We start from the raw sequence: 26975 nt of genomic DNA, 5'->3' as shown, positions 1-26975 counted from the left end.
TAAGTGAATACTGGTATGTGGTATGTGATAATATAATTTTACTATATTTATATGTGAATGGATATGTGATGACTTAATGAGCATATTTGTGACACTTAAAGTGAAATTAAGGCCCCGTTCTTTAATGCTTCTCAGATGGACTTTTGGAATAAAAAGCATTAAGCATTAAAAAACAGACATCATTTCAGAAAAATTTTCAACTTAAAAAAAGTACTTTTTGGCAGATGGAGATGTTGAAAATTTTAAATTTTTCTTCAGCCAAAAGTGCTTTTGGCTTCTATTTACATTTTTAACCTTTGTCTTCTCCCAAAATTTTTAGTATTTATATTTGGTATATAAATATTATACCTTTTTAAAACTTTAATCCAAATATATGTAATATTTTAATTTGTTAGGTTTATATTTTCTATATTATGTTAATATCTAATATGAGTTATATATTCAAATACATTTTAAAATAAAATAATACAAATGTGTTAAAAGCATTAGTTAAAAATAAAAATAATTTTAAAATAATACAATTGTGTCAATATCTAATTAAAATATTTAATTATTATATTTAAATATTTAAATATAGTTTATATATTCTAATTAATTTTAATAAATAATTAATATTAATTACTTAGAAATATTTAAAATTAATATTATATATTAAAATATTAACAATAAGTTTTAATAAATTATTTTTTATATTTTTGCTAAAATATCATAATATTAACTAATTTGAACATTATTTAAATACATATTTGTTACTTTATAATATCATGTTTAAAATGGACATTTTATTTCTCAAAAGCGCTTTTTGATAGCAATACCAAACACTCAAATTTTTCAAAAGCACTTCTCAAAAGCATTTTTCCACAACACTTTTCAAAAGCACTTTTCAAAAGCAATAAAGAACTGGCCCTAAATGTGAATATGATAAGTATGCTTTGTGTACAAATTGTGATGTGAATTGATGTTTATGAACAGAGATTAAGTGCATAAGAGCAGTAACTAAACGTGTGTATTTGCGAATACTTTGGCCTTGTGATCTTGTGAAACCGTTGGATATAATTGGCATGCCATAGGATTGTGAGTACTCACCTTTGTGTTTTGTGTTTTGGGAAATAAGGCCTTGGGAGAGATCAAAGAGATACGGGAATGTCGAGCTAAGCTCCATTCATTGGGATATGTTGGTGTGTTGGAGAGTGTTTAGCTTTATGCTACACTTATGAGATATGTTAGAATCTTGAGTCATTGGTGTGATGGAGATCTGCGTATCCAATGTGTGGTGATACAGCCCACTTTTACGTTTCATAGTCCCAAATTGCCAAATTATTAGTTCATGAATTGTATATGAAATATGTTGTATGTATATGCATGTTAGTACATAACTGAGACGTATGAGATAAATGAAGCATGAATATGATAGATTGACATTGTAATTAATTATGGTTGCGATTGTGCTTTAGTTGCTTTTATTTAACATATGATGATGTGCATACTTGTAGTAATTCCAATCATTCATTGAGCTTGTTTAAGCTCACACACTCCTCACTAAATCTTTGCAGATTAGTTGTGTTTTCGGTGTGAGCGCTGTGACCAAGGAAGTGATCTAAGCTAGGCAATAAGTTTGAGTAGATGACTTTATAATTATTTTGGACATTTGAAATAATGGCAATGTGGGATTAGAATTTCGCTTAGTTATCATTATCATTATGATTTGTTTATTATGATTTTTGGACATTGGAGTTTTGGTACTATTTGGAATTACACTTATGAATGATTTGATGATTGGTATTGTGAATGACGATTCATGTTGAAAGGTAGTATAGTTGAGTATGGTTGTGATCTCTGTTTTGTTAAATTCTTGCCATTTTGTGTAGAGGTATCGATACTCAGAGCACAAATATCGATACCTCGATGTTGAAAGTATGTGCAGGAAAACAGTACCTCCATTTGGTATCGATACCCTTCCACGAGTATCGTTACTCGGGGTTAAAAATACTTATATCTTCATTTAAGTATCTATAATATGTTTTGGATCGAAATTGAATTAGAAAAATAGGATGCTAGAGCGATATCTATTTTCTTATTAATATCGATACTTGTCTTACTAAATATCGATACCTGCTATTGAGTATCGGTACCTTCGTTGTTTACTTTGGAAATTTGCTATATGGTCCCTAAGCATGTATTAAATTGTTTCTAGTGCCGAATAATATTTGTCAAGTCGCGATCACATCTGTAAAGGCTTAAACTAATAAAACTTGTTCTTGCTTGAGGTTATATATGCATGTGGTAAAGTTGCGCTAGTGTTGTAGCATCCTGTAACTTGGGTCTGACGACCAGGCCGGGTGAGGGGTGTTACACTAAAATGTATCAATTCAAACATAATTGACTAAAATGCAACCTGAGGTAAATAAAATTGATTGTTGGTGTACTGTACCCTATTTGTAAATAATTAATTCAAACCCATTTTAAACCCACCCATATTAATATTTTTTTAATATTTATATTATAGTAGTATAGGTTTATTATATATTTAGTTTTTATATGTTATAACTTATATAATATAATATAATATAATATAATATAATATAATATAATATAATATAATATAATATAAGTGTAGAAAACGGGTAGATTGGGCTTGGGCCTTAAAGTCTGACTCTGAGTCATATTTTAAATGAGCTTAATTTTCTTGCTTAAGCCTATTTTTCGAGCCTAATATGTTTGCTCAAATTATTTCAAATTTTGAATTAACTTTCGATCTTGAGCAGGTAACCCGATTCATGAGCATGTCTACTTTTTACACATAAATATTAATAATAACATACATTTGATCTATGCATCGCACGAGTATGCAAAATAAGCAAATATTCTAATAAATTATTTTATTAAAAAATTCTAATAAATTATTTATTAGGTAGATGATGTTTTATTATATCAAATGAGTAAATATTTTAAAATCTTAAAATAAATAAATGAATCAAATAACAAAATAAAAAATATATTACACCAGAGAACGGTAAATACACATTTGAGTAATGTGAATAATTTGACAGAAAGAAAAAGAAAATTCTAAATTGGAAGTTAACAAATGGCAAGAATATGTAGATCGAGGCGTTGAGCCAACCTTACCCACTGTTAACTACCAATAGGGGTGAGCATTCGACCGAATCGAATCAAAAATTTTTGAGTTAATCGAGTTTTCGAATCTCATTTTCTCATCCTAACTTTATTTGAAGTTTTCTCGAATCAAGTCGAGTGAGATGGAATTCGAATCGAATCGAATCGAATATATTTGTTCGAGTTAAATTTTAAAAAATAATTTTGGGTTATTGTAACTATTGTCACCCATCGTAACAAAATTTGTCCACCTTAATCAATTTTTTTATTAACTTTCATCACCTCATAATTTATTTATTAATTTTTTATATATTGGTTAGCTTCTCTGCTTGCTTAGTTGTTTTAATTATCTTCAGATTCTTGCCACTATTTATTTTGGAATTAAAATATATTAAATATAAAAATATAATTTTTTAATAAAATTTAGTTTTTTAAAAATGTGAAATTGATACCAATATAAAATTTTAACACGAATATTTTATGGCATAATTAATAATTCAATTTTAATATAAATATTCAATATGACTAAACAATTCAATAATATAAATAATATAAAAGGTGAAATTTAATTTAATAATATAAATAGTAGATATAAATAAAATTATTACTATTTATATTTAGTGATTTTTTGGATAATTTTGATTTTTATTTGAGAGTAAAAGGTGAGAAGTAAAAGTTTAGGGGGAAGATAAAAAGTTTTGGGTAATAAAAGTTTGAGGGAAAGTAAATAAGAGGAGTAAAATTTTGGAGGGAAAATATTAAAAAAATTGGAAGGGGAGGGTTTGGGGTAGATGGGAGGTGGGATGGAAAGTGAATAAAAGTTTTAGGAGAAAAGTGGGAGGGATTAAAAATTCTGCGAGAAAATAAAAGGTTTTGAGAGTTTTTGGGAATAAAATTTTGAGAAAAAGTAAATGGGAGGGTAAAATTTTGGTGGGAAATGGATTTTGGGTAGATTGGGGGGTTGAGAGGGGAGGGGAGTAAAAGTTTTGGGGTAAAGTGGGAGAGAGTAAAAATTTTGGGAGAAAAGTAAAAAGATTTTGGGAGTTTGGGGTAAAAATGTAAAATATTATAGTTTGATATTCGAATTATTCGAATTATTTGAGTTATTCGAATTCGAAAACTTAACTAAAATAACTCGATTTATTTAATTCAAAATCTAAATTTTTTTTAATTTTTTCGAGTCAAATCGAATTTTACTCCGCCCTAGCTACCAACCAGCTAAAAGGTGTGTATCAAACAAACCCCCTGCATAATATGATAGAGAGCCCAGAAAAGCTAAAGAAACAACCTTATCACTTATAGCTCATTCATGGCCTCCTCGGCTCTCCCTCTCCCTATCTCGCCGCCTTCAACCACCCCCTCTACCGTCAGCACCGCCAACAACAACCCTTCCCATTCCTCTACTACCATCATCTGCTCTCCACCCCCTAACCCAACTCTGAGAACTCCTTCCATCCGTTCTCGCCTTAGCCGAATATGCCAACAAGGCCAACCCCATGTCGCCCGCCAGCTTTTCGACACAATTCCCCAACCAAAAACAGTTCTTTGGAACACTATCATCATCGGTTACATTTGCAACAATATGCCCCATGAAGCCCTTTTATTCTATTCACACATGAAGAGTTGCTCCTCTCTCACCAAATGCGACTCCTATACTTACTCCTCTGTCCTCAAAGCTTGTGCTCTATCGCGTAATTTTCGCATAGGTAAAGCCGTTCATTGCCATTTCATTCGGGGTTTAACCTATCCTAGTAGGATCGTGTATAATGCTTTGTTGAATTTTTATGCTACTTGTTTGAGTTCTATGGATAATAAGGAAATGGGTGGTTATATTGAAGGCTTTGATTATGTGAAACATGACTTGGTATGTAAAGTATTCAATATGATGCGTAAGAGAGATGTGGTCGCTTGGAATACTATGATTTTGTGGTATGTAAAGACAGAGAGATATTTGGAAGCAGTTAAGCTGTTTAGGAATATGATGAAAACAGGGATAAAACAAAGTGCAGTTAGTTTCGTTAACATTTTTCCAGCTATATCTGGTTTAGTGGACTATAATAATGCTGAAGTTCTTTACGGGATGCTTCTCAAGTCGGGTGATGAATGTGTTGATAACTTTTTTGTTGTTAGTTCGGCAATTTCCATGTTTGCAGAGCTTGGTTGCCTTGATTTTGCTAGGAAGATCTTTGACAATTGCTCGCTGAGAAATATAGAGATTTGGAACACTATGATTGGAGGGTATCTTCAAAATAATGTTCCGGTTGAAGGAATTAAGCTTTCTATTCAAGCTATGGAATTAGGAACTGTTTTTGATGACGTCACTTTTCTCTCAGCATTAATTGCTGTTTCACAGTTGCAGCAGTTGCATTTGGCAGAACAGCTACATGCCTATGTAATTAAGAATGAACGAAAATTGCCACTTATGGTAGCCAATGCAATACTCGTTATGTATTCCAGGTGCGGTTCAATTCACACATCATTTGAAATTTTTGATAAGATGCCTGTAAGAGATGTCATTTCTTGGAATACCATGGTATCTGCTTTTGTACAGAATGGGTTGGATGATGAAGGGTTATTACTTGTATATGAGATGCAGAAGCAAGGTTTCTTGGTTGATTCTGTGACTGTAACTGCTATACTTTCAGCAGCATCAAATCTTAGAAACCAAGAAATTGGAAAACAGACCCATGCTTATCTTCTTAGGCATGGCATTAAGTTTGAGGGGATGGACAGTTATATTATAGATATGTATGCTAAATCTGGCTTGATTAGGAATTCACAGATACTTTTTGAAAAAAGCAATTCAAGCAATAGAGATCAAGCCACGTGGAATGCTATGATTGCTGGTCTTGCACAGAATGGGCTTATTGAAGAAGCTATTGTCGTCTTTAGAAAAATGCTTCAGCAAAATGTAGTGCCCAATGCTGTGACGTTGGCATCAGTTCTCCCAGCATGTAGTCTAATGGGGAATATAGATTTAGGTAAGCAACTCCATGGATTTTCTGTTCGTAATTTGTTGGACTCCAATGTCTTTGTGGGAACAGCTTTAGTTGACATGTATTCCAAATCTGGTGCCCTCAAACTTGCTGAAAACATGTTCTCTAAGATCCCTGAGAAAAATTCTGTTACATACACCACAATGATCTTGGCTTATGGTCAACATGGGTTGGGTGAGAAAGCTCTCACTTTGTTTAGCTCAATGCAGGTTTCCGGCATTCAGCCTGATGTCATTACCTTTGTTGCAGTCCTATCAGCTTGTGGCTATGCTGGGTTGGTTGATGAGGGCCTTCATATATTTTATTCAATGGAGAGGGAGTTTAACATCCAGCCCTCAATGGAGCATTATTGTTGTGTTGCTGACATGCTAGGGAAGGTTGGGAGGGTTTATGAAGCCTATGAGTTTGTTGAGCAATTAGGTGAAATGGGTAACTCCTTGGAGATTTGGGGATCACTTCTTGCATCTTGTAGGCTTCACCAAAAATCTGACTTGGGTGAAGTTGTGGCCAAGAGGTTGCTTCAAATGGATACAGAAAACAGTACCACAGGATATCATGTTTTGCTCTCTAATATATATGCAGGGGAAGGAAACTGGGAAAGTGTTGATAGAGTGAGAAAAGAAATGAAGGAAAAGGATATGCGGAAGGCTGTTGGTTGTAGTTGGATCGAGGTGGCTGGTTGTGTGAACTATTTTACTTCAAAGGATCAAGAACACCCCCAATCTGATAAGTTATATGAATTGTTAGGACTTCACAAAGAGATGAAAAGATGTTGATTACAATAAATCATTTTAGAATTCTTGTTTACTTGGGATTTCTGAATTTGATTACAAAAGAGGAACATAACTTGTGGACAGTGATTACACCTAGAGACTACAAATGGGAGATGAACATGATGTTACTTGGAGCTTTATTGATATGTGGGTAGGATTCTGGAGCAAGTTACTCACTAGGAGCCTGTTTGAGCAGGTTGGCATTCACTGCTAGCAGAATACCTTGACATGGTGTTTGGTATGTAACTTGAGCATTGGAGAGTGAGTTGGTTTAGATTTTAAGCTGGTTAAATCATGAAAGGGGCCTCATGTTCATTGTTCTAGTCTGTAACAGACAAAACTTCTCAGTTCTGTCTCCTTAAGACACCCCATTATAAGAGCAACCAGATATGCGGGCTAGATGAGGCATCCTATAAATAAGTTTCCGTTTATACTTGTACAAATATACAAAACCTGTCAACATTGGTTCATAGTGAATTAAACTAATTAAATATCAGGCTTTTTATGGCTTACTCAGGACAGAATTAAGCATCACGGTTTAGATTGGATTCAATTGGGACCTAAAATATGGCAAGGGTGTGGAAGTTAAATTTTAAAGCTGAACTTTGTGAAATCAGAAAGACTAGTGATTTAGCAATATGTTTTATGGTTGTAAAAGTCATAGCTTTATGTTTTTGCCTTTCTGCGTAACCATAGATTTCTCAAAGAGATGCAGCAAAATTTCAAAGGTTCCTCAGGTTGCACTTTCCACTTCCAGGATTTATCATTTTTCTACTATGTTCTCGGAATTCCATGTTCGATATTTGCAAGTTGCAACTTCTAAACTCGAAATCTACATTTAAGTGAGAACATCAGCTGCCTTTCTGTTGTTTTTCTATTTAAATAAAGAGGCAAAAAGTTTGCAGTAAAGAGGTGTGGAAATCGTTATGCTTGAACTAAAATGTAACTCAAATCCTTCACTCAAATATAGCTACATGAACTATGCTTCCTAATGTTTTCAAAATCAGATCACAAGTTGATCAGATCATCAATTTCAATCTGATTGATCTAATCACAGTTCAACCAATCTTTTAAATTTTCAACTACCTTATCAAATTTCAATACAAAATATAACAAAATCCAAGAAAATATAATTATACCATACAACCATTTTAAAATTCGTTTATCTTTCTAATATATTTCCTTTAAATATTATTTTTACCAAATCTCATATTTCCTATTCCATCAATCTTTCATTCACATGTCCTTAAGTTGCTTTCTTCATTTTAAAAGTATGATAATTTTTCCTTTCGTAATACTAAAATTTAATTTTAGAATGGGTAATGAATTTTGAACATTTTGATTGATCATAAATGGGACGGTGTTAAGCCATGGTATTCTAATCGTGCATGTATCCAAATTCACTATTTCTTTATTCCTTATATGAATTTTCCTGTCGTGGTACGAACATTTAATTTTAGAATGGGTAAAGTATTTTGGACATTTCCATTTATCATAAACGGGATGGTGGATTACTTCCAATGATTAAGCCATGGTATTTTAGTCGTGCATGTATATAATTTTGTTTCGGAATTCATTACTTCTTCATTTCTTTTGTGCAATTTCATTGGCGTTATGGTAGTGAAATCATGTAATGAACTCTAAAGCGCATTACTGCACATAGAAAAACTAAACTTAAAAGCCATGGTGATGTAGGACTGTATCTCCATAATTTCCAGAAAATCTCATTAATTCAATGATCAAATTCTCCTAAAACTATAACTGAACCTAAACTCTGATGAAAACACAAAACACCATTTACTAAAGCCTTGTTGAAGTAAAATACTTATAGCCTAGATAACTATGGAGATCACAGCAAAACCCCATACAATTTATATTAACTCAATCTCTTAACTAGCATGTCCCCTTTCTCCATAACATTGCTTCCTTCTTGTTATCATTTTGTTTAGTATGGTGCAGCATTTTGACTACTATACATTACACTCAACATTGTGATAAAGCTTGTCGTTACGGTTAGAGTACTAATAATACGTTAGGCAAAGCAATGTGCAGACAAATCTTGCTATTTTTCTTCTTTTTTCCTTGTTTACTAGTTTCCATCCGGTGAAAAACTGCTTTGTGGAGGTTATTTTTGTCCGAACATTCTCAAAATATATAATGTTCCAAAAATTATAAATGAAAGTCATAAATAATCAAAAAATATAACACTGTTATTAATCAAGAGTTATTATTATTCAAAAGAAATGAAAACATCTCTTCTTATTGAAAATTATGTCACTTGATTAATCAATCTGAAATTATAACTATTCATATAATGTTTATTGAATAGTTATGTTTATTTAAGAGATTTATCTATCTGAAAAAAAAAAACCCCATTGGATAAAGTATGTCTCTATGAAAAGACATTATAATTCTTATAAATAGGAGTGAAAAATTATTTCTATTCTTCCTCTATCTTCTATCATTCTATAATTTTCTATAAAGAATTACTACAACTTTTTTTTTATAGAAATTAATAGTCATGTTACACATTGCTCAATGTTTAGTGGACTATTTCATTAGTGCAAAGCGCTAATAGTTATTGGGTTTTATTATATCATTGAGGTTCATTTGTCAATAACTCTTTGTACACCAAAATATAGGTGGAGGTGAACAGAACCTTAAAGAAAGTGACATGGTTATACGCCAAGTCTTCAGTTAATTTCTCATGAATTTATTTTTATCCTTGCACACGAAGACTTCTATCACCTACATGACCATGTTAAGTGTTGGAAAAATCCTGATAAGGAATTGAAGTGGAGGAAGCAGACTAGGATCGAATTCAAGTTTTTTTTCACTCAAGAAGGAAAGATTTGGAAGTGACCTGAAAGAAGAAATAAACAAATTTAGAAATTAACTGAAACGAAAACACTAAAATAAGAAAGTAAAGAACTAAGAATAAATATTCAAAATAATAAATAAATAAATAGACAAAATTTAAAAGTGGAAGATGGAACAATAAACCGATGGATATGATGGAACAAAATTTAGAAGTGTCCAATTGAACCCTTTAAGATATAGATCCCAACAAACTCAATTAATGACTCTAATCAACCCTCCAAGAAATAATCCTTGGCAAATTGAAGGGTAAAGGGTAAATTCCCACGACTCATTGAAGAAAATCGAGAAGAAAACTAATTCTAAAAATCACAAGAAAAGAAATCTTGCACAAAGAAACAAACTCAAATAGTTGAAAACTTTATTAATGAAAACAATTATCTCCCTAATGAATAATGAAGAAGCCTTTATATAGGCTAGCTACAAAAACTCTAATTAATCTAAACAATAAGTAGTTTTAAACAAAACTTTCTTGTTGACGTAAAACTCTTAAATAACTTAAAATACTTAATAATTATAAAAAAATCGTAATAAAAAATAATAGAATAATAAAAACTTATAAATACAATATTGGGCTTTTATATAATAAAAATTAAGCCTAAAACCCGAACTCAATATGATTTAAACTCAAACTAAAAGCCCGAAACTCGTAATTTCCGTAATTATCCTGTCTAGAAATGTTGCTCATGAAATCTTCACTAAAATGGTCATAACGTGAGCTCCCGAACTCAAAATCGAGTGATTCAAAGTGCGTTTCAAAGCTAAGAGATAGATCTTCAAACACCATGAAGACATATCCACCGGAAATGCCTAGATCCTATCCAAAAAGTCGTCGCAAGTTTGCTAATTTTCTAAAATTAAAAATTGGCAACTTTGGTGAATGAAATTTAATAAATTTCACCCTATTTATGCATGTATCAAATCCAGTTTAGAAAAAAAAATTTGATCTAAAGTTGAAGTTTAAATATTTGAAAACTGACCAGATTTGTGATATTTATAGTAATAAACTTTTCCCAAAAAGTATCTATGCTTTGTGTGAGACAAAATTGTATTGTTCCCGGCTTTTGACTGCCTCTAGACATACTAACGTCTAGAGTGTGAATATTGTAATAAAATATAGTATAACAAGGCGGTATCCACAAGTATACGGGTTGAGTTATAATATAGTTTTACAACAAAGTAGGTGATACGAGTCACAAAGGCCCAACCCAAGCCCAAACAAGAAGACAAGCCATGCTTACTTGAAAATCAGGCCAAATTGTCAAAGTGACCCAATTTGTAAAATTTTATTTTTTTTAAATACTTAGTTTAAATTTTTATGTAAATATTCAGTCCAAGAGGCCCAATTAAAAGCCCTTGGCCGAATTTCCATTAAAAATTAAAATAATTAGGAGTTTGTTTAGTTTTAGTTTTCTAATTAGATTAGGAAAATATTTGAAAAGCCTATATAAAGGCTTGCCCAGCCACCGTGTTAGATACTACTCAAATACATTAAAATTTCAGATTTGTTAAAGTGCAGAATTTTCTTTGAGGTTTTCTCCAAGAATTCTCTCCTGAGCTTTCTTTAGAAGTTGTTTTAACAATCTTTTGATTGTGGGAGCCATCTTCAACCTTCTTCTTGCCATTGATATTCTTTGGAGGGGAGATTAGAGCCGTTTGAAGGGATTTGTGAAGTCTTTCGGGATTTCAAGGATCCTTAGGACTTTAATTTAATTCTTGTTGTTCAAGTTCTTTTATTTGTTTCTGATTGTACCGAATCTTGATCTAATTTCTTTTCTGTTCTTTGTTTCGTTTCAGATTTGTTTAAACTCCAAGAACTCTTCATTTAATCGATCTCTTGTTGGCAGCACATAATCGATTCAAAAATCCCCAATTTCTAGGGTTCTTGTCGATTCTTCTTTAGCCTTCTTGGAAGCAAATCGATTGCTGAACTTTGGGGAAACTGTCTTGGATATTCAATTGGGCAAAATCGCAATCTTTGTTCACTTCTCGAATCATTTTATTCCATTGATTTCTTTCTCTTCTTCTTGTTGCACCAATTCCTTAGTTTCCATTAAAAATCTGTTTGTTTAATTTGCTTACTGTTTTGGTGTTCTTGGACAGATTCGGCTTGAGGGGAATCAATCTTGGAGTTCGATTTCGCCTTCTTGAACTCCGAAAACATCTATTCATACATTCTTTTGTTCTTGGCTGTTTTTAATTGTTTTTGGGGATTTTAATTTCAATTCTGATTCGTTTAATCTTATTCTTTGTTTTGATTTCAGATCTGTTCGTCTAGAGCCTCGTAGAAGTTTTCTCGTGACTTGGCAACTCGATCTTGGTCCGCGCGCAACCCTCTATCAGTAGGTGAGTACTCCGAGGATTGTACCCAAGGGAGGCAAGCGCTAGATCAATTCTAACGTAAACACTAAAAGATCTAATTATTACTTTAAATAAGTTATAGTACGAGAACATAAAAGAAAGGTTTTTAAAGATTTTAGAATAATAAAATAACACAAAATAATTAAAATTCAGGAGATAGAAGAGTAAAGTAAATCAAATCTCGATTATGGGTGATTAGCTTGCTTCGATAATCCCCATCAATTGTTGCTTTGGGTTCTTCTTCAATCAACTAGTCGCTACCCTAGCAGGATCTCCCGATCTTCCACTAACATAACGAGTCAACAAGAACTACTTATCTTCTAACCTCACAGTCTAGACTGGCTTGGGGTGAAGGTGTTCACTAATGGACAATACCAATTTTTGGTTAATTCCCACCTTAATGACTTCCCGGGGTTGTAACAACCCGATTTTGATCCTAATCGGACATAGTGGTTTCGAGACCACAAATCCGAGTCAAAAAATATTTTAATATTATTTTGTGTGCTTATTATGTGTGAATTTAATTGTATGAAATTTTCATGTTTAAATTTTATCGTTTGAATGACCGATTAAATAAAAGGATTTAATCGCATAAAAAGTAAAAATTGCTAACTAATTTTAAAGTGCTAAATTAACTTGTTCTTTTAATGGAATGTATTTATATTGTAATTATACCATGGAATATGTTGATGGACGGAATAAGCTTATGATATAATGTTGGTTAATTAAATATTAAAGGTTATTATGGTAAATTAGTTAATTAATGTAATGAAATAAAACATAAAATAGAAAAATAACATGCAAAGTGTTCGTCTTGGCCGAATATAGAAAAGAAAAAGAAAATAAAATAGAACAACAAGGTTCGGCTATCTCTAGGTCTAATTAAGGTATGTTTTTCCTTCGATTTTTGATGATTTTTATGTTTTTGAGATCGTTGCTTTGAATACTACTCGACCCATGCTTGAATTTCTGATTTTGATGAATATTTTGAGTTATTCCATTGATGAATATTTTTTTTGTGATGTTTGATGATGAATAATGAAAGATATGTTTTAGATTAACATGTTTTGTCATGGGATTTTTGATGAATTTGAGTATTTACGGCTAAATTGTGAAAATAAATTTTTGAGGGACTAAAATACGAAATAAATGAAATGCATGGACTTGTATGAGTATAATAAAGATTTGGCCTACGCATAGTATAGTCAAAATTTGAATGTTTTGTGTTTTGTGTAATTTGGACTAAATTGTGAAAAATGTAAAATGTTAGGGGCAAATTGGTAATTTTCCCATTTATGTGTTTTTGGATTAAATTGAGTGAAAATATGTTTGAATGAGTTTAATTTGAATATGTTTAGATCAAGAAAAGAAAAATTCAAATTTGGATCGGGAGAAAACTAAAGTTGTCGACTACCAGTTTCATTCCGTTTTACATCACTGAGGTAAGTCTTTAAACTAATAGTAGTACTTAATTTAATTAAATGCAAAATATATATGCTAAAATGATATTTATGAGAACAATAAAGTAATTTCCGAATATGAAATGTATGATAACAATGTTTAAAGTAATATATAAATTATGTTTTTACATATGAAAAACCATATAAATGTTATGGAAAATTTATATGAAATATGTGTTATGGATTTTGGTATATATAAAATACGTGTTAGAATAAACTATGTGTCAATGCTTATCAGGCTCTGTGCCTAGCAAGCCTCGTGCTGGTGTGATATATCAGGCTAAAAGCCTAGTAGGCGTAGTGCCGGTGAATTTATATCAGGCTAAAAGCCTAGCAGGTGTAGTGCCGGTGAATTTTTATTAGGCTTGTGCCTAGCAGGTTTTATACTGGTGTAATATTATAGGCTTATTGCCTAGAAGGCTATATGCCGATGTGATAACGGATATGTAAAACGAATCAGAATTATGTATGTGATTTGATACCTATTACAAATTATGTACGTATGTGATTTGATACCTATTACAAATTATGTACTCTGTTAACGAAATATATATATTTATATATATATTAGGTTGTTAATAAACATTTGGTATATCATTGAATTGTTTTTATAAATATGTACAAATGTGATTAGATGTAATCGACGATGTATACTATAATTGTATGTGAGATAGTTTACTACAAATCTTGAACTTATGTATATGACTAATCATATGTGTGGATTGTTTGATTAATAAGATTAGATATTGAGTAAAAATTATTAAATTGACTAGGTGAGTATTCGGCCTAGTGGTATTTGAATAAGGAAATCTCTTAATTATGAGTTTTGATAGTATGAGATGAAGTTTATAAAATTGATGTGATTAATTTAAATTATATGAAATGATTATGATTATTAAAACACTTAATTTCTTAAAGACTTACTAAGCTATAAAAACTTACTTGATGTGTTTACGTTTCTTTTTTTTATAGATTCTTTTTTTCTAAAATCAAGCTACAAGCTCGGGGATCGTCAGCAAAGTTCATCACTTTATCTACTATTTCGGTACTTAAATATTTGAACCCAACTTATGGCATGTATAGGCTGGATGAGGTTTTGAATGTTACATTCTAAATTTTGTATATGAAATTAATAGCCATGTGAAAATGGCTTATTTCCAATGATTGAATTTGGTTTCATTGCATATGTTTATAATGATAAAAAAATGGTGTATATGCTTGTGTTAGTTAGGTGCATGGTTTGTTAGGTTTTGGGTATAACATGTATTCGGTTATGGCATATATGTTTGATTGGTTAAATTTGTTCATATTGCTTTTGACATATGGAATTGAGATGATGTATATTGCTGGACTTCTTAAATTCGGCTATGAAATATATATAATGATGCATGGATTAGTTGTTAACTAGTTGGATGTGTATAGGATAGTAATAGTCAAATATGTCATGTGTATATATATATGTTATGTTTAATTTTGATACAATATAGATTTGGTTATGACATATAATCGAATGATTAGGTTTGGTCTTATTGAAATTGATGTAATGGATGGTATAATGTTGTGATTATGCATTTTCGATTTTACTATAGATTCATGATAGTCTATTTGGATATATAATGAAATTAATATTAAATACATTATAGGGCATTTTATTTGTGTGGAAAGATAAATAGGTGTTTCATTTTAAGTGATCAGTGCGAGATGGTCTAGTATTGAATTTATGTTATATATATATATTTAAACTTATGATGTATATTAATATATATATAATGATTAATATGATTGGTTGTTTCTTGGTATAATGAATTATGTGTAAAGACTAAAATTTGGTTTGTCAAATATGCAATATAGGTATGGTATAATTAAATCATTATATGCGGTTAATGAATGAAGAATATTGAATCATTGGGCTTTTAATTTGTATAGGAGTTGGTTAAAATATGTTTTGTACTAATTAAGTATTTGGAATTATTTTATATGCATATGGAGCGTCTTGAAATATGTCTAATTTCGATTAAGCAAGTAACTATGAGATTTGATTTGTGTTATGTTATATTGATAAATATCTATTTGGTTTTAATAGATATAATAGTATATCCGATTAGTGCTTGAGATTTATTATGATATAGATATAATTGCTATATTTTATAAAAGTATAAAATACTATGTATTGAGAGAAAATTTTGACCAAATATGCTTAGGTTAAACTTGTAGTAATAATGAGATATGAATGTTTGAAAATTTCTCAAATAATATATCTAAATTATTTGAGTTGATTGAGATGGTAAAATATACTACTTTGATTTATTTTGAATGGTTCGGTATATGTTTTTAAATTGTTTATAAAGAGTACAAATTTAATTATTTGCATTTGTGATTTTAGAAATTAAATATGACCATAGTGTTATATGCTTATAAGAAAAATAGAAGAGGTATTTACAGTCGTATCATGATATTACTTAGATTATTAAATTATTGAACTGTATTCATATCATTTGAATGTTTAATGTTTGTGTATGTTATACTATGTCCGATAATGCCCCGTAACCTTATTCCTGTGACGGATACGGGTTAGGGGTGTTACAGGGGTTGTCAGGCCTAGGGTTTGTTTCACATTCTTCCTTTCCCATATAGTTGATCTGTTGAGTAACCTTATAAAACAATTAATAGATCATACCTCCACTCGCTAATCCCTCTGTAATCCCCTGAAAATGGATTAATTCATCATGGCTTTCATAGACAATATGAATTCGATAAAGAAAAGCATGCTAACTAAATCAACAAGATAAAGTAAATGAAAGAGCCTAATTGTATTGAAATTAAACAAGAATCCACAGAGTTTGAATGCTTTTAGAATTCAGATCTCTTGAAATCAATAAGAAAAAAATAAAAGAAATCTAAAACCTAAGAATGAAAGAAAACTAAACTAAATTTTGCAGAGAGAATCTAGGCTAAAGGAATGATGTCTATAACCTGTGCCAAATGAGCCTATTTAAAGCTTTTAGGTGGCCATTGTCCTTAACCCTAAGTTAGCTTACGTCCTCGACCTTTAGGTTTGATTGTGTAGACCAAAATGCCCTTGCTTCGTATTTAATTTCTATCACAGAGTCATTCTCGTGACACACCAGGACCTATGTTGTAACAGAGGTTACAGTATACTCCTCATTGAGTTTTCTCCATTCTATTCCCTGTTTTGTGACATAGCGACCAATATTCGTTTAATATGCCTTCTAATGGTCTCTTGCACACTCACCAAGTGCCTTAGCTGCCCTTGGGCCGTTTTATTCAATGTAACTAAAATAAGAAAACTTAACTAAAACATAACGAAAATGCTTGTATTCAAGTTCCTTAAATGCAAAAACTAGTTTAATCTGCTACACTAAATTACGACAGGTCAAACTTCCCCACATTTAAGTCATTGCTTGTCCTTAAGCAACATAAACAAAAATAAGAAATAAAGGCAACGACCCTTGAGCAAATATCATACGAGTATTGACTTCGGAGCATATGACTTAAGCATTTCATGCTTACTAACAACTTTAACATGAGCAGCATTTGACTTACCACTTTTGATCTCAAACATCTAAGTTCAGTATATTACAATATATATAAGTATTAAGGGTTTCACCTGTAGGAGTTCATCAATAAATCATACAAGTACTTTGATTATCCGAGCAGAATACAAATGATCATTTATGCATATGTTCAGTATAATGTCCATTCATGCATAAGGATATTTAGATCACATAGGACTTTTCGGCTTGTAACGTTCTGAGGCTTAGGACAGGTATGAGATTCAAAGATAGTAAGCATCAGAAGGGTTACAAACACAAAAGTAGTTTGGCACATCGCATTGATCCTTATTTTTCCCCCTTTAGTGACCCTTACCCATTCACCACCTTATTTCTCCTTCTCTCACCTTTCTTGTCTCTCCATATATAGGAAGCCATAACATGACATAGTAAATAAGGCTAGCATTACGAGTTTTTCTGCACTAATGAACGAGTTTTTATTTCTTTTTGACTTTGTTACTTTTCTCTTTTTCAATACATCTTACTTATGAATGCTTTTTCACTAGTTTAAGATTTTTCTACTCGTACTAATTTTCTTTTTGTTTTGTACATTAGGCTAACTTATAGTTTCTATATCACACCAATCTTTCCTATTGCACTCTATTTTCACAAGCTCCACCGTGATACCCATAATATGTATGTCCAGACATTTATAGTCGTGCAGTGTAGGACCAAAGAAAAATGACAAATACAAATTAATGTTTTTAGGCTCGGGTTTTGTAATAAGGTTCATCAAGAAGTGTCAACAGGCTCAAAAATTGGTACTAAAGGTGAAAAACAAATAGGTCAACTTTTTGGCTCTAGATGTGTTCCAAACAATGACTTAGGTCATCCCTAAGTATCTCAACATGCACAAACTTAATCAATCAATCAAATAAAAATTCAACCATTTATCATTCGTACTAGCATGCTCGTTTCCTTATATTTTCTATATCACTTAGTACAGTTGATTTCTTAATGCCTATTTACAGTGTAACATTTAGAACTTTAGTAGTGTAACAACCCCTTTCTCTGTGGTGTTAGAACAATGGTTTTGAGGCCACAAATCTGACGTGTAAGTCCGTAAATATTACTATTTAATATTTACGAGTCAAATATAGTGTAATAATAAAATTTTATTCAATGATTTATGTTAAATGAAATACTAATTAGGTTCAAGTGGTATGTCCTTAAAGTCAAGTGGTTTTAGAAAATGAGGTATCGGACCTCGTTTTATAAATTGAGCCATAAATATTTAATAAAATATTTATAGAGCGTTATTAAGGTTGTATTAAAATTTGGTTAAGAAATTTTAATGTTTAGATAATTAATTAATGAAAAGGACTAAATTGTAAAGGATGCAAAATTTAATTACTTTTAGCTTAATTGTATTAAATGGCTAAAGAACCATGAATTAAAGGTTTTAAAAGGTAAATATACCTTATTTATTATTAATGGATAGTTTAAAGGTGAAAAGTTAAAAAATTTTAATTAAATTACAAGGGTATAATAATAAGTTAAATAATTAATTAAATAAAATATAAAAAGAAAAGTATCATCTTGTTCATTTGGCTTTCTTTCCACTGAATGTCCATGGCTATTATTGAACTTCAAGATGTGGTCAACCTAATTTCAATGCATGTAAGTCCATTTTACACTCGTTTTTAATGATTTTTATGTTTTTATTATCGCTTTAGCTTGATCTAGCTTACCCGGGGGTCAATTTGTTAAATTGTTAAATGTTTAGAATTTCACCATGGATGAAATTGTGATGTTCTTAAAATTTTATGATTGATTATTAAGCTTAGTTGTTAAATATAAGTATTTGTTAAGTAATTTTGATGATTTTCAAGTTTAGGGACTTATTTATGAAAATTGTAAAATTCAAGGAAAATATTGTAAATTGTGGATAAATACGGGCTGTAATATGATTGGGTAAAAATTGGCTAGCATGATTTATGGTTAAAAATGGTGAAATTGCAAGTTTCAGATTTAGGGACTAAATTGTATAAGTGTTAAAATATTAGGGGTAATTTTGTAAATTCACCTTAAAATGGATTATATGCTTGAATTAATTGTGTTAAGTTATTTGAATGGTTTAATTGAATAAAAATTATTATTTAGATCAAGAAACGAGCTAATGAATCAAAATCGGGGAAAAGCTAAGTGTTGGATTAGTCGTCAGATTCGTTTTTACAACTGTAATTATTTAGGTAAGTTCATATAGGGATTAAAAAGAACAATTATTATTGCCGTTTTGGATAGAATGTTCTATAATTGTGATATGTATAATTAGATGGATAGTTTTGTATTAAATTAGTTTAATGGATTAAGTTGTGAAGTTAATTAAATTATTGTTTATATATGAAAAATATGAACTTCACTTATTGTGTGGCAGAATGGTACAATGGAATCATAGGAAAGACTTTGGATGTGTGAAATTGAAAAATATGTATTTCAGGAAGCATGTGTGAAATGGTATGATATAATGAAATTTAAAGAATTGGATATGTGAAAAGGTCCCGTTTGAACCTTGTGCATACTTAGGATACAAATGTAACACCCCAAATCCGGCCTAGACGTTACGATCGAATTAGATGTGTCACATGGAAGGGTTTTACGAAATCCAAGTCTGATGGGGAAATCCGTTCAGTACAATTTAGTTAGTTCTTACTTCTTAGCAATCTTTTAGACACTCCACACAGGAAAAACGGTTTGTTGTTGCAGGTTTAAATTCACGGAAACTACTCCATTTAAGGTTATTTTGAAGTTGAAAATACATGTTTGTTATGAAAAACAGTGTTTGTTGTGAAAACTTATTTGAATCTATTAAGCAATTTAAAATAAGAAAATAAAAGCCAATTAAAAGAAAATTAAAATACCAGAGGCCTTATTACATAAAAATCACCCCCAAAGTAAAGTTTAAATATCCGATCTAGAATTAAATATTAGCGAACATGTGGCCACCTCTGAGTCCCTCGCAGCTCCAAATCATCTAAGGTTGGGGATTACCTGCACAATCATAAGAAAAGGGTGAGTTACAAGAACTTAGCATGTAATCCCTATCATGCGGTAACAGTCTGGGCCCGAGCCCTTTTAGTATCAGTGTGGGCCTCAGCCCAATATAATTTAAGTACAGTGCGGGCCTTAGCCCAATATAGAAACAGTGTGGGCCTAAGCCCGTTACAGTATCAGTATGGTGCAAGTATGCAAACCCACCCCAATCCAACCAAACACACCACCCGTACCAACCCTTCACACCATGTGCGGACAAAGTCGACCCACCCAGCCCACACACCAATATTACAGCATAGCTGCCAGTAATAATATCGCATTAGAGTTGCCAGTACAATATATGTGGCAAAGCCACCAGTAACAGTAATTGTGGCAAAGCCACCAGTAACAGTAATTGTTGCAAAACCACCAGTAACAGTACTTTCTCCATAACAAAAACCCAACCCATGCAGTATGTCATGTCATAAATTATACGTGGATGCAATATGTCATACTTAGTAACAGTAAAATAAATATCATAAAGCATACGGTCATACATAGCATAAGGCCATAACAATCATCTTATCTCTTAGGGTTATAACGGTCATTCTACCCTTCGGGGGTATTTCAATAATTTACCCATCGAGGGTATTTCGATAATTAAGGCCCATTACGGCCTAAGCCATGGAAATGCTCATGGGGTTCTCTACAGTCCAACACCGTGTTACGTGGTTTTGGTTTACCACATGAGTGTTCGCAACGCCCTTATGGTCATAGTGTCGTCTTTTCCAATTATTCGGCTTTTGCCAATATACAGTCGAGAGAGGGTGTGATTACAAACCTGTTTGTAAAAACACCACGATCTACAAGCACCCAAAACCTACATTTGACCAAGAATCTAGTTAATCACATACACAATTACACAATCGATTGATCACAGACTAACACGATCGCCAACTTACCCCAACCTGATCGAGCGAAGAAGAACAGTTCCTAACCAATGTACTCTCCAACTTTAGACCCTTCGATAGGTTCCTAAACACCAATAGAAAAACGAGTAAACCTTTAGATTAACCGATAGAAGGGTAATCATTCAACTACTACTTACCAACAACGCTTGGGAGAAATAACTACAAAAAGCAAGCCCCACGATCGGCCCTGAAAGGAAGGGAGGATTCGGCAATCAAAGTAAATAGGAGGGAAAGAGTTGTCTAGGGAAGAAACCAAAAAGAGGAGGAAGAAAAGAAAAGAAGAGATGGGGGAAGAGGGGTGTAATATTTGGTCACAAGGTGAGAGGAGAAGGTTGGCTTGAGAAAAAGGAATAAACAATTGGGGTTTTGTCAAAGGAGAAAGGGGAAGGAGCAACAAAAGTAGAGGGGAAGAGGATAAGGAGATTTCGACATGGAAAAGAGGAGAGGGGAAGAGATATTTGGCCAATAGCAAGAGAAAAATAGAAAAAGGAAGAGCAAAATGTACCCGAGCACTTATAAAAAATCTGCACCAATCGTAAAAAGAAAACTGAGACTGACCAAAATTTCACTACGAAAGAGAGAATTCTCTTTAATACCGAAAACCTGAACAACCAAATGACCAATTCGGCACTAACACCACCCACTAGCCAAATTTTCCACACTCAAACTCCCCCAAATGGCACACTATCTCCCTCCTAATCAAACTCTTCAATTCTCTCCTAAAATCTCTCCACCGAAATTTTCTCCTTGATTTACTCCAACTCCCCATTCGAATTCAATTCAAATGCTTATGACCAATTCAACCATAGAGTTCCAGTCTAGTTCCAACACTTCCCCAGCTCAAGCAGCAAAATAAACATACAATTGCGCATGCCATGCCTCGAACCTCAAACTCCTTGCCACACATGAAGCGCCACCTACCACTGGACCAGTAGACTCTTTGTGTCATAAAACTAACATTAAAATTTATAAGGCCTTATTGCCTATGTCCAGATTCACTTAAGAGCAAAAATTGAAAATTCTGTAAAAGCCAGGACTTGAATCCAGGCTTCTCAAATACTCCTATACACACCCAAATCACTTAGCCATCTACGTAAATAAGCAATTTGTATCAAGACAAACAAAAATTAAATACTTGAATTTTGGGGCGTTACAACTCTACCCCCTTAACGAAATTTCGGCCTCCAAATTTACATGATCAGAATAAGTAAGGGTATTGTTGTCGTATTGCCTCCTTGGGTTCCCACGTGGCTTCTTCTGAACTGTGATTGTGGCAAAGCACCTTAACTAGAGGAATAGACTTCCTCCTTAGTACTTTAACCTCACGATCAAAAATCTGCAAAGGCTCTTCCTCGAAAGTCAGATTTGACCTAACCTCGATCTCTTTGACTGGCACTATGTGAGTAGGATCAGCGCGGTAACGTCTTAGCATGGAGACATGGAACACATCGCGAATCCAGTTCGACTCTAGAGGCAACTCAAGCTGATATGCAATCGGTTCCACACGCTTCAATATACGGTAAGGCCCAATGAACATAGGGCTAAGCTTACCCTTCCGTCCAAAGCTCAGTATCTTTTTCCATGGGGAAACCTTGAGAAATACATAGTCCCCCACTGAAAATTCAATCTCTCGGCATTTCAGATTCGCGTAGGACTTCTGCCTATCAGATGCTTCCTCAAACGGTCTCGAATTTGTTTTACCTTCTCTTCGGTATCAGAAACTAACTCTGGCCCCATAACTCGCCGCTCACCTAACTCAGTCCAACAGGTACGAGTACGACACCTACGACCATATAACGCCTCGTACGGTGCCATTTGAATACTGTACTGGTAGCTATTATTATACGCAAACTCTGCTAGTGGCAAATACTCTTCCCAGTTGCCTCGAAAATCTAATACACAACACCTTAACATATATCTTCCAAAATTTGAATCACCCTCTCAGACTGACCATCTGTCTGGGGATGAAACGCAGTACTAAAGTCCAGTCTTGTATCCAAAGCTTCATGTAACTTCTTCCAAAATCAAGATGTAAACCGAGGATCTTTGTCAGATATAATAGAAACCGGTACCCCATACAGTCTTACAATCTTAGCCACATACAGTTTAGCCAAATTCTGTAAGAAATAATCAGTACGAACATGTATAAAATGGGCAGATTTAGCCCACTCACAAAATCCATGGTTACTCTCTCTCACTTCCAAAGTGGAATTTTAACTGGCTCCAGTAACCTTGAAGGTAAATGATGTTCAGCCTTCACTTGCTGACAAGTTAGCACTTACCCACAAAATCAATTACTTCACGTTTCAGTCCAGGCCACCAGTACAACTCATGACGATCTCGATACATCCTATTCCCGCCTGGATGCATAGCATAAGGACTACTATGTGCCTCTCGCAGAATAGACTGCCTCAAATCATTATCCCTCGGTATACAGACTCTCTCACTGAAACACAGTACTCCTTCACTATTTACCCTAAAGTCTGAAGTTTCTCCATTATTAACTTGTCGGAAACAAGAAACTAGTGACTCATCCAACTGCTGTTTACTCTTAATCTGTTTAGTCCACATCGGTCTAACTTGCAACTCAGCCAACAAGCTACCATCATCAAAAAGGCTAAGACGAGCAAACATCGCTCTTAATTCAGATACAGCTCTACGGCTCAATGTGTCAACTACCACGTTAGCCTTACCAGTATGATATTCAATCGAGCAATCATAGTCTTTAAGTAGCTCTATCCACCTTCGCTGCCTAAGATTCAACTCCTTCTAAGTGAGGAGGTACTTAAGACTCTTATGATCTGTGTAGATAGTACATTTCTCACCGTAGAGATGGTGCCTCAAAATTTTTAATGCGAACACCACCGTAGTTAACTCCAAGTCATGAGTGGGATAATTCGCCTTGTGAGGCTTAAGTTGACGAGATGCATAAGCCACCACCTTACCTCCCTGCATCAGCACACAACCCAAACCAACGTGTGATGCATCACTGTAGACTGTGAATTCCTTTCCAGATTTCAGTTGTATTAAAATAGGGGCCTCAGTCAAAACTTTCTTCAGCTTCTCAAAACTTTCTTGCTGCTTATCAATCCTGTTAAAAGGTACCCCTTTATGCAACAACTTGGTCAGAGGTGCAACAATTAAGGAAAACCCCTCCATAAAATGTTTGTAATAACCCACCAGACCCAGAAAGCTTCGAATCTCAAACATGATCTTTGGTGGTTTCCAATCCAGTACAGTTTTAATTTTCTAAGGATCAACCCTAATCCCCTCAACAGATACCATGTGACCCAGGAATGTCACTTCTCGCAACCAAAACTCAGACTTGCTGAACTTAGCATACAATTGTTTCTCCTTTAAGATCTGCAGAACAATTCAGAGATGCGCATCATGCTCATCCCAGTTTTCGAATACACTAAAATATTGTCTATGAAGACTACTATGAACTGATCTAAGTAGGGCTGGAATACTCGGTTCATTAGGTCCATGAAGGCAGTCGGTGCATTCGTCAGCCCAAACGGCATTACTAGGAACTCGTATTGTCCATAACGAGTCCTAAATGCAGTCTTAAACACATCGCCTCCTTAACTCTCAACTGATGGTACCCCGAACGAAGATCTATCTTGGAGAAAACTATAGCTCCTTGCAACTGATCAAATAAATCATCTATCCTCGGCAAAGGATACTTATTCTTAACAGTCAACTTATTCAATTGTCGGTAGTCAATACACATGCGCATGGTCCCATCGTTTTTATTAACGAACAACACTGGTGCTCCCCATGGAGACACACTAGGTCGAAATAAATCCCTGATCTAACATCTCTTGGATTTGAGATTCTAACTCCACCAGCTCCTTCGGTGCCATCCTATAAGGGGCAATAGACACTAAAGCTTTTCCAGGCAGTAGCTTAATTCCAAATTCAACTTCGCAGTTCGGAGGCAACCCTGGGAGCTCATCAGGAAAAACATCGAAAAACTTCTTAATAGTTCTAACATCTCCAATAGAAGGACCGTTAGCTTCAGATAAATTAATAAAATCTAAAAACGCCTTATAACATTTGCAAACCAGTTTTTGGGCCGTTAAAGCAGGTATCACATTAGACAGAAAGTCCCTTCGCTCCCCAATCACAGCCACCTCCTAATCCTCAACAGTCTTTAATACCATACGCTTAGCAGCACAATCTAAATTAGCACGGTGTTTAACCAACCAATCCATCCCCAAGATTAAGTTCAATTCACCAAACAATAGCTCCATCAAGTCCGCTAGAAATATAACTCCTTGAACCTTTAGGGGCACATCTCTGAACAACCAGTCTACTTTTACTGATTGTCCCAGTAGACTTAACACAGTCACCTTATTAACAGTACTCTCACACAGAATACCCAAGGTGCCAGACACAGTACACGTAATTTATGAATGTGTAGAACCAATATCAATCAAAGCAGTGTAGGGTACATTATGAATTAAGAACGTACTGGTTATGACATCAGGAGTGTCACCATCCTCTCGGCGATGGGCAGCATAAACCAGAGTTGGCTATCTCACTACAGTGTTACCAGCACCTCTGCTTGGGGCTCCATGACCTTGTCTCATACTGTTTCCACCTTTGACCAGCCCACGGCCTCTCGGTGGCTACTGACCACCTCTCACTGGCTGAACCTGGCCCGGTCCTGCAGCTTGCACCTGACGGCCTTTGAGGACAATCCTTAATCTGATGATCCATGGACCCACATCTAAAACACACCCAGTCCTCTTCCAACACTCACCCTGGTGAGATCTCCCACAATCAGCACAAGGCTGCTGCTTAGCAATAGCAACAGAGACTCCAGTTCGAGCCGGTCCATCAAACCTGGCCTTCTTAATGAACTTCCCAGAAGAGCTTGAGGGCCCAAAATCCCTCTTATTTCTGCCCCTATCTTTTTCACGATTCCAGCGCTCTGAGTGCTTCACTTCTTCTGCAATATTTGCCTTTTCCACAAGAGGAACGAAATCTCGCTCCTTCTGTGGAGCTATCAATACCCTTAACTCGTCTCAAAGACCATCTTCAAAACATACACAACGTTCATACTCAGTTGCTACTAGCCCTCAGGCATACCGACTCAACCGCAAGAATTTTTCCTCATATTCTGCCACTGTTTTATTCCCCTGGGCCAGGCTCAAAAATTCCTTTCAGCGGGCGTTCACATAACTTGCACCCACGTACTTTCCTTGAAATGTCGTCTTAAAGAAATCCCACGTCACCCGATCAGCCTGTGTACTCTCTCTCACGGTAAGCCACCATTGGTAGGCCCCATTTCGCAATAAGGACACTGCCCCCTTTAATTTTTGCTCAACAATGCAGTCAAGATTGTCCATTATTCGTTCAGTCACCTCTAACCAGTACTCCACCATATTCGGAGCTACACCAGAAATACCTCTAAAAATTTTCACTCCGTTAGACCAGAGTCGTTCTGAAATTGACCCTCGGCCCACTGCCCTAGTACTAGCTCCAGCAACCCTCTCTAAAATGCGTAACATTGCTTGGGATAAAGTGTCATTTCCAGCTGCTCGATCAAAAGACCCTGTCTCAATTACTAGTGAGGCTGGTGCTTCCCCAGCAGGCATATGGCCCGATGTCGACGAACCGACCCGAGCACTTCCTCGACCTCTACCGCAGCCCCATGTACCTCTTCCGCGAGTACCTTTTGTGCTCATTTCGATATGCATTTTATTTGATTAAAAATTCTTATGCACCAACTTATAATTTCAATAATTACTAGCAAATGTATTATGAAAAAACAGTCATGGGAGGTCTGTTTTCGAGGATCGAGGTCTCATTACAGTTTATAGTCTCCTACAGTTTCAGTTTTCTCCATCTAGAGTGTCACAGTGCAGTC

At 34.0% G+C, this 26975-nt stretch overlaps 1 protein-coding gene across 1 annotated transcript; it reads left to right on the top strand.

Moving 5' to 3' along the window:
* Positions 1-4363: 4363 nt before the first annotated feature.
* On the top strand, positions 4364-7395 carry LOC105800539 (pentatricopeptide repeat-containing protein At3g22150, chloroplastic). The gene has a single exon (XM_012631737.2). It carries the CDS (start codon positions 4424-4426, stop codon positions 6884-6886), a length of 2463 nt encoding a protein of 820 aa, XP_012487191.1. The 5' UTR covers positions 4364-4423; the 3' UTR covers positions 6887-7395.
* The last annotated feature ends 19580 nt before the right edge of the window (positions 7396-26975 follow it).

This window comes from Gossypium raimondii, chromosome 7 (assembly GCF_025698545.1).
Source record: "Gossypium raimondii isolate GPD5lz chromosome 7, ASM2569854v1, whole genome shotgun sequence".
Classification (NCBI taxonomy): domain Eukaryota; kingdom Viridiplantae; phylum Streptophyta; class Magnoliopsida; order Malvales; family Malvaceae; genus Gossypium; species Gossypium raimondii.
Note: the sequence above shows the minus strand (reverse complement) of the source record. Positions and strands in the feature narration are given on the sequence as shown.

Coding starts and splice junctions, on each gene's coding strand:
- LOC105800539 (XM_012631737.2), top strand. CDS start 4,424: ATGGCCTCCTCGGCTCTCCCTCTCCCTATCTCGCCGCCTTCAACCACC.